A 15,796-nucleotide genomic window follows, 5' to 3' on the forward strand; every position below is an offset into this window, starting at 1 on the left:
TTTAGTTTTAAATCCCCCCAAATGTCATTTCTTGATCAGCTGACTACAAGCATCAAATATTCTTGCACCAGCGTAACAAGCCTCTTCCAGTGCAAGAGCTAGCTTATGCCAGCACAGAACACCTGTAAAACTATGGTCTAATTTCACAAAGGGAAGGGAAAGGAAAAATACAACCACAACCACCACCCCCACAGTAATACTGCTCATTCTTGACCCGGAAGCATCTTCCACATGAGATATGGAACAAATCATTGCTTTTGCAAGTGGCTAGAAGCTTACAACACTGCGGTAAGCAACAGACCAGGACCCCAATTATCAGAACACATTGCAGCATTTTAACTTACAGCAGTATCTCTAACTTGGAGCATCCAGACCCAATTTATTAGCAGGTTCTAATGCCAAGGTATAAAAACAATAAATACATCAATCAGTAATCCCTCTAGAAACTTGTTGGCAAAAGAATGAGTGGATGGGAGACAGATTTTTTTTCTACAAGGATTATATATTCTCATGAGATTACTAACAAAAAAGCCCGACTTACACAAGGATTTGCTGCTCGCAAGAATACGCAAGATAAACAGGGCAGTAACAGATCTGAATGCATTTTGTTAACGTCACCTTTCACGAAAGGCTAAGTATTTTACAGTTCCCAATACAAGACAAATAATCCAAGCCCTGCAATATATAGCTACCTTCCAAAAATCTTACAGATTATGGCAGCTCTAGTTAGTGCAGACTTAAAAGAAAGTAATAGTGTCCTTTCCAACTTACCATTGCTGATTTCAGGCAGGTCAAACTTTGTGAAGTCCCACCACTGGAGCCGGTAGGTTGTGTTGGCAATGTTGCTGGCCACAGCTGACTGTCCATCCCCAATCACAGCACCTACAGAAAAGGGAGAAATAATTATCAATTTAACCCCCAAGAGATAACCCAGAAAACAGCTCATGTGACAAAACCATAAAAAGCTTTTCAAAATCCAAGACATAAAATTCTAGGTTCTTAAAGAAACCTCATTTATGGAAATGGTAACACCTAAATAAGCTGCAGAACACAGGAAATTAATAGGAATGCACTTCCTTGCAACATATTTCTGAAAGAAAAAAAGGTTGATAAGCAATATTTGCCCAGGCTCACAAGGTAGAAATCTTAATCAGATTCATTTGATCCAAGTCCATACTGTTTACCAGTGCTAGTAAAGATGTATTTTCACAGACCTAAAGTTTTCTAGTACAGCTATGAAGGGCAAACTTGTTGCCCTGTCAAATCACACACATCTGAGGTCATATTCCTTGTTACTGCCGTAAACTCAACTCAGAAGGATACAGTACTTGCCACACAGTAAGGATTATAATAAAATATTAGCAACTCCATCTGAAATGAAGGTGAAATTAGAGTCCACTAGAGAGCCTAACCTATGTCCCTGATACAGGTAACTCCTTTTTGGACCCTCTGGAATAGCACAGAATAATAATAAGAATACCACAAATGCAGGCTGTGGGCTTTGGTAATCCATATATTCAGGGAAAGCACAGAAAAATTACTTGCGTAAGGAGAAGGGTGGTTACTTCTGCCTGGTAAGGAGGACCTAAGAGCTAGCCTCGGGATTCTCCTGCCTTTACTGTTCTGGGTGGCCCAAGCTACAGCAGGCAGGGACTGCCCTGACTCCAGGCAAATGACATGCCCCTTGCTAACCACCCTAGGATTTGGGCAGCAGCCCAAAGCACGTGGCTAAGCAGAATGCTTCAGAAATAGCACAAAGAACAATTTTCCAGGCAGAAAGGGACTGCCACTGCTAACTCAGTAGGCATACATGAAGAAAGCCCAGAGGCATTAAATGCAATCCCTATGGAGACAAGTGGAGAAAAGAAACAGTTCTCCCTTTATAGTACTGGAGTCAAAAACCTAGTGCTATTTCTGGTCTCTAAGGCCTTCAGATGCATGCAGTCCTTGTACTACATACACACGCTGACACCCAGAGACACTCATGGTAAGAGAATTTGGTAAGGGAGAGCAAAATAAGATTGTCCCCATACACAAATGGGGAAAAGCACAGCCTCCAGGGTTCAGCAGGCTGGATTTAGGCATCTCTAAACTGTCTCCGATGGGAAGCATGCAGAAGAGTCAGTGGCTTCATTCTCCCAGAAAGACTGCCTCAGGACTTTGCTGCTCCAGCAGCATCAGTGGAAGAGCAATGCTGGGACAGCTGTGTTACTGCACCCAGCAGGTAAACTGCCCGTGCAGAGCACTAAAAGCTGGCTAACTGCTAGTAAATTACACTGATGCAGGGGAAGATGAGATGACCGGGGTGGCTGGATTTTTACTTTCTTCATCAAATCCAAGCAGAACGCTCAGGACTGTAAAACAAAAACCACCTGAAAATATACACACAGATGTACACATTTTCTCTGCAGAGTAGAGAACAAGGGGATCAGGGCCCATTTGGGAAGCAAATCCTAGACCAGTGCTGATAAAGACACCAAGAAGACTCCTGCTAGTCTGCTTTTTATATATCAGCTGTTTCAAGTCCTGATTTTTGGTTCTGGAGAAAGCTCAGAAATGCGCCAAGAGCCAGATTTCTGAGCAGGCAGCTTTATGCTGTGTATTCAGCTGTGCCAGGCCTGCAGCGACTGACAGACCTCCATTGTGCATCTGCTCAGCCTCTGTATCTGCCCCTGACAGATGCTCACGTATCACTGGGAGAGCAAAAGCAAGAATATTTCCTTCGCTCTCGCACATGCCCAAGGCCTCGTTCTCCATATCCCCCCAAACAAAAGGCTCCTCTGAACAAAAGAGATGCACTGGAGAAAGCAGACTCGATGCATTAATGAAATTACATTTTGCAACCAGAAGTGGAAGAAGGACAATTAAATTTTGTGTTCCTTCAGCTTTAAAAGTCTCCTCATTACAAGCTCAGGGCTGGTACACAAGGGCAGCTCTTGCTGTGTTGTCTCTAACCACCAGATGGAGAACAAAAAGCTAGGTCCTGTGCTAATTTTGAGCAGTGGGACCTGCAGCACACAAACAGTACCTAGCATCACTGACTGGGTAACAACGGCCTCACAGGACTAAGGCAAGGAATTACTCTGCCAAGACAGGCAATGGAAGCACTGCTCAGGGCACATAATTGCACAATACTCATCTTCTTGCTAAAGACCAGCATCACAGGGTCATCACCTGTTTTGCAATGATGATAATCTTTGTAGGCATAGCCAATAATATACAAACTGGAGAATAACATATCCTTAGGAGAGTAATCTTGCAGTCCCGCTGCATCACAGAAGCCTAGCAACATCACCCACTGCTCCACAAACAGCAAGTCATCTGGCTTGCACAAATGTCACACAAGTGCTATCAAAAAGCTGTTGGCAAATGTTTTTGAAGTTTTCCTGTAGAGATTCTGGTCTTCCCTTCCCCTGGAACCTTTGGGTGAGTCAAGGCGTTCAGTTGAACCTCACCCCCTTGCACCTCCCAAGACATCCATGTCCTCCAGGAAAAGCTACCAGAGGAAAGCAGCAGCTCCTCTCCCCATCTAGAGGACACTACTGCACAAATTCCAGAGCCAGCAAAAGCCACCAACTAATGCTAGTGCTTCAAGGAACAAACACCTTTATCAAGGAAGAGGAGGGAACAAGGTTCACAGAAAATTGCAGGTTCAGAAGGATTTGGTCCATTTCTCAAAGGATCCAAACCATTGAGCCCAACACGAATGGCAGTTCAATGATCTACATGTTTTAAGTAATTACCTCCACTTACACTAATTGTGTAATTGAGAACTGTAATTATTAAACTATATCTAGTTACATACAACAAGAGGGAATAACATTTGTATCGTATCGCAAATCCTGCCAGAAGCCTCCCACATGCATGCACGCACTGTCCTACAGTAGAGACAATTAAAAGCATGCAAACATTTGAGACATTTAATTTCGGGAAGAAAATAAACCACAGTACACAATTACGCTATCCTAACCTTTTTTATTTGCCTTTTCCATTGGTTGATAGGGACAACTTGAAACCACAGTAGAAAAACTTCATGGAAATGTTAAAACCCTCACTACAGAGCTTCTGTTCACTGTACAGCTCCAGGACTTTTTCTCAGCTGCTTTGCCCAGTCAGGATTTCAGTCTAGGCAAGAGACTAAGAAAGTGTTGTTGCCTCTTAAGACCTAGTGTAACTTACTAGAGGCAAAAATCACACCCCAGCTTCTTAAATCTGGGCAGCGTAAGATCAGCTCTTATAAGCAACAGCTCTCACCAAGCACCTGACAGTCTACCCTGCTCCTTGGATCCTCCATTGTTTGATGGGATCACAAGTGACTGCAGTGGGTACCCGAGGGTCTCAGGCTTGTCATCACCATGAACAGAACGACCTTTTTCTGAAGAGGAGATGTAGATTTCAAAATGCTGAAAGCCAAAGTGAAGGCCAATTGAAATGCAGTGAACGTAGGTTTGATTGGCAGCTTTCCTGCGTCTGTCTATCACTGCGTAATAAACACTGGGTGATGGCAGAAATGAAGATAAATGCTTTCAGCAGCACCCCCTTCTCCCCCCACCGCCCTGATCTCCACCCACCCCCACTCAGCACATGACAGGAGTTTAAAGAGTGGGGGGAAAAAGTCTTAACAAAGGCTCAAAAAAAAAAACCACACCAAAAATCTTTTCTTATAGGCCACCTACACGTGACAGTTATTTATCCGTCAGTCTCAATCCCCTCTGAGGGTCCAACTCATCTTGGCATGTGGAAAATGAACCTTTGTCAGTCAGCTATTGCTCATTTATGAATCAAGCCAATATCTGAGTTTAGACTGAAAGGGAAAAAAAGAGAGGTGCAAACCCACTTTCCACGGTACTCTTTTGGTGAAGAGCAGAATACTTCCAGACTACTCTTATCAGATTCTCAGAGAATGAGCTAATACTTTACAACTACACGGGCTCTGGGGTACAAGTTTCAAGAATGTGGACCACCTACACATTACGAAAATTTCTCTGCCATAAACTTAACAAAGTGGAGTTTGTTTGGTTTTTTTCCCCAGACTAGATCTTTTCCTCAGGTTTTTACTGTCTGGCAGATTCCCTCACAGTCAGAGAAAAATTTATTAGGATGCTTAAAGATAAGGCAGACGCCTTTGAGGAAGTTGGCAAAGTCCCTGAGCTAATTTGTGACTCAATTTGAGACAGTGATTAGGCCCTGGTATAAAACTCCCCCTAGATCAGTACTTGCATCTTTAAGCATGAGTACCTTTGAGAAGTAATTACCTCTTTATGTGCCCATTTGTAACTGTAGCTAATGATGCTGAGGTTATTCAACACTTGCAGAAGGGATCTGTCACAGATGGTAAGTTTTAAATTTACTGGTCCTAGATTTACTATAAACCAGCCTCCAGGAAGCCCAAGACACAGGACAAGCTTATTTGATAAACCAAAGATAAAGCTCTTTGCTGCAAGAATATATTGGATTTCCTCAACCAATTTGGAAGCAATTTGAATTCAGCTGCAATATGACTACTGATCACTGGATCCTCATCAACTACTTGGAGTTGTAGCAGCTTCTTGCACATCCCTGACCTTATTCTACGCTGCAGCCTGGCTTTGGGGACTACCTTTGATCACAGTGAATATATTCAACCCTGAACATGATTTTGACAAGTCATGGCAAATCTTTATTCTAGGCTACCATGAAGATATTGCCTTTGAAGTGGTAGAGGTAACTATCTATTACTGTGCTAACGTTGTATAAACAGTATGCGTAGCAACCTGGAATTTTCAAGGATTCATTTTGCTAAGTAGCCATTTGAAGAGACCATTTCAACTTACCAGAAAGCTTTAAATAGCAAGCCAGCAAAATTATTTTCAAGAATGGACGCACAAAATGTTACTGAGGGTAGTTCAGCATCTGCTAAACGCTGAAGGGATCCTGGATTCAATGATGCTAACTAAGAAAGCCCCAGAGAGGTCTAAGCTCTCCGAAGGCCAAACCCTTCAAAAAGCTATTATTTTTTCTTTACCACAGATGTATAAAATAAGAAATACAGTTCTCCACTCATGCTCATTTTTATTGCAAAATTTTCTTCTAATAGGGGCAACACTTAGCATGCCCAGTTTCACAGCCCTAATCATGGATGGGAATGTGAGCAGGCCTCAGCTGCAGGTAGCAAAGACGAAACGTCCTCAGTCAAGTGCCCAAGGGCTTCATTCACATTGTGAACAATGCAAGCATGACACGGGAAAGAATTCTCCTATCACAAGTTTCAGACTTCAAAAAGAAATCAGTTTATTTGCAAGGAACACAAAGAGTAAATGAACAGATGCCCTGCCCAAAGCTTCTATCCCTGGTACACTCACGGTGGCTCCTTGACATCCCGGCATCAGAGACGTTCCTCTGTCTGATCATGCAACAACCGATACATAAATGCATAAGGGAAGTGTCTGTCTTTGACTGTAGGATCTAGTTTTCCCTCAGGCAAACTAGAAGATATTAAGGTCCTTTTCAAATGCATTCCCCTCTTGTCCAAATTGTTTGCACTTCATCAATCAAGCTGATAATTTTCTCTTCAGTATAGAGAACTCGCTCTTTTCTCCTGTTGTTCACCCCACATAGACGTCCCTGCTCATGTCACTCTGCTACACATTAAAGTTGGAAAACCAACTATGAAAGTGTACGGTGAGTTTCCAGAAACAGCAAGAGCTCAGCCAACAATATTCACGTAGATTTTCTCAGACCAGGAAAAGCCCTGTACTCTCCAGGGTGACAAGTAAGGTATCTTATCATAGCCTTTGAATATAAACATTGGAGCAAGCCAACGTCACTGCTTAGGAAGCACTCATCCTCCTCAGGGTGACCGATAACAAACAAGCAGTTTCACTTCCTTCCTATAACTACACCTCCACGCCCCCAGCTACTGTTGGCGATAGATCATGGTCTCAGTCTCCCATGTGCTAAAAACTTTCTGTAGCCCTTTAATATCACACATACACCGTTGAAAAATAAAATAAAAAAACTAAAGTTATTCTGTCTTTCTACCTCCTAAATTACTACTGATCATCACCTCAAATACAGCCTTGCCACAATGAAAGTCTGTCAGGATTTAAAGCAATTTTTGCACACTGTTATCAATCTTACAAATAGAAAATCTCCTGCCATCAGGAAAAATGTAGGTAATGAGAAATACCATCTGAATTGTGAGCATACCAGTGTCTTACTCAAGCCTCACCACAGTGATGAGCGGAGAGCAAGACGATTGCTCAACAGCTTCTAGAAAGGTGAAGGGATGAATGAGACGGTGAGACTGACTTTGGCAACAGAACCAAAAGTAATAGATGTATCTTGTTACTGATATGTAATTATTTAGTTTGTGTAGATTCACTGCCTCAGAGGAATATTTCATTTGCATGGTTTAAAAGTTTGTTCTTGCAGGGTGGTTGGTACAATTCACCAGAGAACAGACACATTAAATCTTGCTTGCAAGTCTTAGTGGTGCTCTTACATTTGTACAACTCAAAGCTTCCAAGTGCAATTTTCTTCTTTATAAGAAAACTTTTGTGAACAGGGACTTTATAGTGTTTGTTTTTCTCATTTGTCATTTATGATGCTTTTAGCTGCAGTGGATAGGAATTTCTATAGAAAGGTTCTACTATATGAGTTACTTTACATCAACAGCACACATGCATACATGTATTTTTAAGAGCAACCCCCCCCCCTTGTTTCATGGCAGTCCCTAAACACTTGGAATTCCGATACTTCACACCATTCCTAAGGAGATGGAGGTGCTCCACAAAACACACAGGTGGAAATAAATGTCAGCAGGCTAGAATGTCAAGTGAAGTGTTCCTGCAAATAGAGATGCTGCATCATTAAAAGAGCTTGACAGTAAAAGGTTATGGAAACCGAAACAAACATCTGCTACTGTCGGTGACAGCCATCACAAGTTGTTTAAGAAGTGGGTGGGCATGTAAGCTTCCCCCCCCCCCCTTTTTTTTTCTTTCCTCCATTTGGGTCCCTTGCTGGGAATAAGAGTCAAGGCTGGAGTCTTCCAATCAGCAAGCTGCTGGAGCCATTAAAAGAAGCATCTGTAGACAGTGTTGCTTGTTTTGAGACCATTTCTGTGTTTCCATGTGACAGCAGCATGTGTCAAAAGCACGCCTCATATTAGCATATGATTCAAGCAGCAAAACGTGTTTCCTACAGCATAGACTTTTAGGGAAAATATTCGAGCACTAAAAATACATTCCAATCTGCACTTTATTTCATCTAATGTTTTGTTTCAACCGTGTCTGCATATTTTCAGCTTTTTAGATGGTTTTTGTCTGTATGCGTGAAGAAGCCCTAATAAAAAAAAAACACCGAGTAAAGGGTTGGAGGAAGGGGTTGACACTTCCAAATGAGGCCAGGACAAACTACTAGATGAAAAGGCGAAATAAAGCAGAACTTTGCAACCTTCAAAGCAACATGTATTTTCTTTCTTCACCTGTTTGGGCCGATGCACAAGGGCATGTTTACAGCTCTCCTCCCTTCTACGTTTCCCCAAACAGTAGGTAGCTCTGGAAGCGAAAACGCCACATCTCTCCTGCCAGAGTCTGAATTTCCTGAAATCCCTCTGAAGGTGAACGAGCAAGGTCTCAGGAGCTAATCTGTGCTGTGTGTCACCCCAGCTCCTCCCTCTGCCAGCTCTGCCCCGTGCACTGCCTCCACTCTTCTCTATCGCCAAGTCCCTCGCATCGTTTCCAAGCCCTTCATTAAAGGCTGTTGGATGCCTGCTTTTTAACCTTCACATCTGTGTTTATTCTCTGCACAAAAACAGAGCGAAATCTGTGCCTGGCAGGCAAGTCTTTTTTGTAAAACTCCTTTTTCTTTCCCTTTCTGACTTTTCAGAGCATGAAATGTGACTGCTAATCCTAATTGCCTCGGATGGAGAGCCTTGCGGAGACCAAACAAAGGGGCAGCCTTCCGCCAAGGAGCGGGGCTCTGCGCAGGCCGGAGCAGCCACCAGGCTCTAAGCTTGCGGGTCTCCAGAGTTCCCTCACATTTTGCTACACTTCTGAAGAACACAAGGACAAAATCCCCCATGTAGCTCTGCTGGAAAGAGGGCCTTGCTTTCCTGGATGGCTCTCCAAGCACAAGAGCCCGTGTGAGCTCATGGTGCTGGGTGACTGAAGCACTGGTTGGGCCGAGTCCTCACATATCGCTTGATATTAAGTCCACTTGTCTGACAGAGGCTAGAGCAGGATCAGGCTAACCCAGCCTTGCCAGAATTGCCCTATATGGGTTTAGCTAATTCAGAGCTCCTCCAATTTCTTAAGATTTTCTTGTAGGGACTGACACACCTTCCAGCTCTCATACTCCACACAGGTTATACCTCATCGTTGGCTCCATACCTGATAGATTCGTGTGGCCGCACTTCCAGTGCACACCACTGAACTCCTCTCCTGAGCAGAGGCTCGAACAGAGTTACAACAGCACTCCCAGCTAAGCAATGTAGCTGTGCCAACAGATAGATGCAGAACCGATGTAAAAATATAGAGTGAACTGCTTTTCACAGAGAATAGCCTTTTTCCTTGTGAGTGCGCATTTTAACTTCGTGAAATCCTATTAATGCAAACAAATCAGCAAACCCAATGTCTGCTACCGCCTCTGCAGCTCCTACTGCAAGAACGTGTGCCTAGCACAACTTCAAATGCATTCGTGGCTTATGCCAAAACACTCAGCCGCAGTGGAAAAAAACTCAGCAGTACCTTCATAGAGCATGTAAATGCCTTATCAACCACCCCATAGTAACAACATGAACTTCCACTAATCCAAAAGGCATTATGTTCCACAGAAGGGTCCAAATTCCCGAGATTTAACTGTATATCAGTACAGCACAAAGCTTCCACGCTGGAGCCACTTTTCGTTGTGGGAATAGCAGCATGCAGTAGTAATAAAAGCTCCAAGCACAGAAACACATTCAAAGCCTTGCACTCATCAGTGAATGGAAGTCTTGCAAAGACTTACTATCTTTAAACACATTTCAGGACTAGCAATATTACAGCATAAACCCTGAGCACCCAAACCTACAATGAAAATGCTGCGTCAGCTCAGCGACACGAACAGAGCTACCATCACAATACCAGGCAGTAAGCTAAACATGCTCAGTGGTTGATTACATTTCACAGTCATAATATCCTGTGACCAGGATAGGTCTGCTGAGGAAACGCTTGCCTGTTCTGAATGTGTACTCATAGAGGGAGGTTAAGATGAAAACACGTGTCCTTGGAGAAAAACGCAGCTCCATTAATAAGAATGCAGGTCCTGACAACTTAAACAAACTCCATATAATAAACTAACAAAGTGTCTTAAGGGAAATGAATTGCTGACAGGTGGCATTTAAGAAACGTATTTTAAGAAGCGAGCTGTGCTCATTAAAGGCCTCCATTCAGACTGGTGGGTCCTGTACAGTCACTATGTCTGCAAACAAACCAGGCACTCGTCTTGCTTTGGGAATACAAAACTGAAGAGACATCACTAATGGAGCAATTTGTGAGGTATCCCCATCTGAAGAGAAGGCAGGACAGAACTGAGAAGCAAGCAAGTGGGCTGTTTTCTGGATAAAGTGGTGAACAGGGAGAAAACCAAGAAAAGCAGAAAATGAGCAAACTGAGAAAATGTAAAACCTAACAAAAGTTAAACTACTGGGAAGGCAGTTTAAAATTAAAGCACAGTGAGACAGAAAGGAGGAAATCCAACCTGAAAGAACACAATGAGGAGACCACATTGCTCCAGCTGGGAAAGAACAAGGTAAAAGAAACCTGCAGTAAACAAAGTGCTTGGCTCTTGCAATGTTTTGAATACTTTCTGATGAAGGAAGTTCTGAGGGTGGTTTGGGGTGATCTAGATGACAGCAATGGAAATGAGACTCCTTCCTTATTGCCATTAGATTCAATGCACAAAGGAGGTTCCAGCATACCAGTGAAAACAGCAATCCCTGCAGAGATTCATGTTCAAGGGGCAATCAAGATCCCTGAGCAGGGCTGACAAAGCACACTGGTCCACGTGCTAGTGGACTGTTACACGAAAGTAATGGCACAATGCTGAAAACAAAGTGACTCAGCATCACTCCAGCTCCCAGAAGGCAGCAGGACGTGACCTGCTGGAGTTCAGCTAAGTTCACAACCTTGCAGTGACTTCTGTAAATCAGTGCCACAGCTGAGCACAACCCAGACAGGTCCAATCCACTGCAATTACAAAAGCAACTACAAGATCAAAAGAGACTGACACTTTATCCCATTATTTTAAGGAGTATTAGAAATCAAACTCAAAGCCACAAAGAGAAAAACCAAGACCTAAGCACAAGGCAGAAGTACACCACAGCTACTCAGCATGCAGGCCCAGGGCTGCACAATGGATGGATACTGCAGATAGGTTTTATTTCTTTCTAGGGCAGACTTGACCTTAATCCAACTTGAATTAGTTCATAATACTTCCAGAGGACACAGGCAGACCTGTCCAAGAAACTGCTATCCAGTGTAATCACCACAGCTACTCCAACACTTTTTAAAGCAAGAGTGGAAGGAAATTCAGACAGTGAAAATGGGGCAATTGCAATATACTGGCTTGTTGTAAAATTTTATATTATACACAATTTAGCGCAAGCCATGCTTTATTGGAGACAGGGGTCATGAGCTAAAAAAAAAACTGTGGTGAGAGGCTCACAGCAGCAGAGCCAGAGGTCCAGCTCCTACCAGTCCAGAGCATCAGCACTGGCACAGCCTAGATGATGAGGAGCACTCCAGGTCAGCCTCTCGGTCCTAGGACTCAGTGTAACGGTACAGTCCTACAAAGACAACTTTACTGGGCCTCACGGGTCAGAGGGACAGCAGAAGGTAGGCAGTAGCTCACTAAAATCACAGAGGTGGTGAGACTGATACTGATCTCTTCGCAGCTCTGTGCAGTCAGCCTGCTGGAAAGGGCACTGTGGCCAGGTGCCCTGCATTTAATGCAGGCACCTAAGGCAAAGACATTACGGAGTGTCTGCATACACTCAAAAGGAAGAACCTTGAAACAGAAGAATCTGATGGCAGAAGAGAGGTCATTAGCTAGCTATCAACAGGAATTTTGCATTCCACTGAGAACCAGAATACAGATATAGCCTACTTCTCAGGCACCACTGCTGCTGCATTGTCTATTGCTAGGACCATGGGGGCTTGCACCCTGCACCATAGGACTTCCTGCTGAGGGGGCTAGGCTGGCAGAAGCTCCTTGCTGCCACAGATTTAAAAAAAAATCTCATTTGAACTCTCACCTTCCCTATGCAGCAACATATTGATGTTCCCAGTTACAGCTAGATTCTTTGCAAGCAGAGAAGTAATGACACAGCTTTGCCTTCAGCTTTGACTCCTCCCTGCATCAAGAGAAACGCACATACCTACCTAATGAGGGGTCTCCCACACAATCTCAGTGGCCAGGCTGGGCCAGAAGATGGAGGCGTGCTCTCCTCGCATCACTTCCATGCCTTCCGCATAAAGAACCCAATCAAGTCCCTTAGCTACACGCTTCCTTCCATCAATGTCTTTGCAAGTCTCTTCATTCCATGAGCCCTACGGGACTGTTCTCTCAATTTTCTGTTACTGAATCCCTCCCCTCCACAAGTTTGTGTCTTCCAGTGTTTCTGTTAACCCTTCTCTGTCTTGCTATGATTTCAAGTCTGCAAGCACCATCAGTTACACAGCTACCCGCAGCAATCTTATTTCCCTTCTGCTCTGTCAAAATATTTATTCCCTTCATCCTTTTCACCGTCCAAATTAGAGGTGTTTTTTATTTTGCCTCCTTCCTTGCAGTCATGCTTCTCGCCAGATTTTCGGCCTGACCAGCCCTGATACCAATTCCCATTTCACTATGTAGTGCAAGATAACTAACAAAAACCCTGTCACCAGACTAGCAACATTCACCATACACTTTTCTCTTCTACTGTGGCGAGCCAGGGAAGACACAGGTCTGACTTGGCTGGTCTCTGTCATGAGTACTTGAACAACCTGTGTGCAGCACTCCAGGAGACACGTATCACATGGATGGGTGCATGCATGCCCACACCATGAATGCTAATATGAACAATTGTTTGAAAGAAGGAAAAGTGCTTCTCCATTTTAACAGAAACCCACGCCTGCAATCCCAGCTGCCTTGTCACCACCTTTGACTCATTCCTCAATCCCTCCCCTCCTCCAGCCTCCATTTCTCTCTGCGCAGAATCTCAATTGCTCATGAGAAAGTTACAGAATGACATTACTTCTTCCATCCTTCCAGTCCCCTTTTGCAATTCCTCCCATCACATACAGAAGAATCTTGCCAATCCTTCTAAGTTCTCCACCTGCCCCAACGATTTTAACCTTATTTCTTTTGTGCCAATTTTCAGTCCTTGTCACGTGTCAGCACACCTTTGTGTGTTCCTCTCTTTCCTCTCACAATACAAACACGCATTAAGTTCTTACATCTCTAAATTCCTCAGATGCTCTGGACCACAGTTTGAATGCGTAGGGTCAAAAGGTAAAATATATTCACCATGACCTTGCTCTTCTGCCCAATCTTCTTCCCAGCTCTCAAACTGCACCACGTGAACCAGCAGTCATTTTTCTTTCCTGACAAATGCAGTTTAGATCCTCTCCAGCCTACCTTCCATCTCTCAAATCCTCCTAGAGCTGCTCTGTTTTCAGTGACTACTCCCTGGTCAAAGCTCAGAACTGGTTTTCTAACCATCATCTTCCCTGCCGTAGCAAAGGTGGTAACATTTTTGATTTTTTGAGTTGCTCCTCTCTTGGCTTCTGTGAATGACTTCTATCACTACCACCCCCAAATTTGCTTAAGGAAACAAATGAGCAATTACGAACATCACCAAAACTTCTTCCACGCCAAGCTCTGTGCTTGCTGCCAGCTCTCAAGTTATCTAATTGGTCATAAGCCACAGCTACATACACTCTCCCACCCATTGCTGCAAAAACAGGTGGGTTGAAGCAGCTTGATACAGCTGAAATTGTATATACTTTCAGGCAGTGCTGAGGAGTGGCAGAGTAAGCCAAAGCAATCATACTATGGTTGCAGGAAAACTACCACTGCAGAATCTAATAGCAAGCAACAATCTTTGATATGTATACCCTTAACAATAACAGATTGATGCATTGCTCAGTTACCAAAAACTCCAGGATAACAAGCAGAAAGATCCAATGATACAATCCAATCTACCTGGGAAAGGGAACTAGAGATCAATACACAGCATCCTTATCTCATCTCTTATATGACATACAACTGTGTTGCCATAGTAAGAGCTTCCTCCATCTTTATGCAAGGGTTGCTATAAAAACGTCTATGAGAATAGTCATTATTGGATGCAGCAAATCTGGCTCAAGGTTTGCTTCCCCCCCCCATGTAAAACACACAAGCAAAAATCGTGACTATTCTCTTCACAGATAAAAGTCAAATGCAGCAGGTCACTGAGACAACCTACAACCCCACTCTGGTGTGACAGATCACACTGGTTCTCTGCCTTCTCTCTGCACTCTCAACTGGGGGTTAATTTTTTTTTTTAATTAAAAAAACGCAATGAGCTGTGGGAAAATACTTTTTAAGCTAAATGAGCTTTACCACCCACAAAAAGACATGTCCCCAAGGGGCCCTCACCGCCCACAAGATGATGAGCACTTCTGTAAAATCTTACCCCTTCTGATACAATGGTATCTCGAAATTCATCACTTTAACAATGCACACAAAAGGAATCAGCATGCACTCTTCACTTTTAAGAAGATCATCTCTCCTCAAGCTACACATCTCACCTTTCTGAATCTTAAAGAAAGCTTTAGCTTCCCAGCCACCAAAACATGAAAACACAAGGACAGCCTCCATCAGCAAATACTATAATACAAGCTCTCTCATATTCAGTGCTCACAGCTTAAGAAATGATGCAAATAGCTAGTGAGACGTCCTGCACTGGGACCACTGAGGATGTCCAGTTGATACTCCTGCACAGACCAGGAGATGTGGGACTAGTACCATGCTCATAAACATCCCCTTGAGCTCAGGTAACAACTTTGCTAGTTTAAGCACTCCATGTACTGAAAAAAAGCCACATCACACCGGTTTTAACAATTAATTACCACAAGGTAGATGGTGAACTTTATACAGCAGGACCTTAAAAAATAAATTCAAGAAACAACTTCGCCATGACCAAACATCTGCCATTTGTTTCCAGTCTAAATTGGTCTGGCATAAGCTTCTGCATCTTTTTATTCCTTTTGTCTGTTAAAGGGTGCTCTCAGAAATTTTTCACCCGCTTAGATATATCTAGACCAATGAAGTAAAAACTTCTACCTACTACTTCTTTGACTGGGTAAGTACATTAAGCTTCTGTCGCTCTATATTTCAAGTTTTCATCATCAGACTCTTCTCCTCTATGGACTTTGAGCCCTTCTAAAGTGCAGACACAAAAGTTGCATGTGCATTTGCAGACCATCTGAAACTACGTTACTAAGACCATATAAAAAGCTAACAACAGTTTCATGCTCTGGTATTGCTTGCTTTATGTAAGGTCTTAGATCTGTATCTATGTCATCATAAGAATTTGTGTTCCCTTGGTTCACATGCAATTCCCCCTCCCAAAAACATTTTCAGAGTCAATGCTTTGCCCAGAACAAGACTTCACACCCTGCAAATGTGATACGCAACTTGTCTCAAGACACCTAACCTCACATGGGGCTGTGATAACACTCACCCATTTACTCATTCCATCGGTTAGATCATCACGGGGAATGAAGCAACTGCAGGAAAGACCTGTCCTCCA

At 43.3% G+C, this 15,796-nt stretch overlaps 1 protein-coding gene across 2 annotated transcripts in view; it reads right to left on the reverse strand.

Annotated features, from left to right (window-relative positions):
• AMBRA1 (autophagy and beclin 1 regulator 1) overlaps positions 1–15,796 on the reverse strand; it is a 130,475-nt gene that overhangs the window by 51,452 nt on the left and 63,227 nt on the right. For both annotated transcript variants that reach the window (XM_080594650.1, XM_080594651.1), the window contains exon 12: positions 772–882. In XM_080594650.1, the coding sequence (XP_080450776.1) occupies positions 772–882 (111 nt within the window). The remainder of the gene's footprint in view (positions 1–771; positions 883–15,796) is intronic.

Source organism: Anser brachyrhynchus, assembly GCF_964034855.1.
Source record: "Anser brachyrhynchus genome assembly, chromosome: 5".
In the NCBI taxonomy this organism is placed as follows: domain Eukaryota; kingdom Metazoa; phylum Chordata; class Aves; order Anseriformes; family Anatidae; genus Anser; species Anser brachyrhynchus.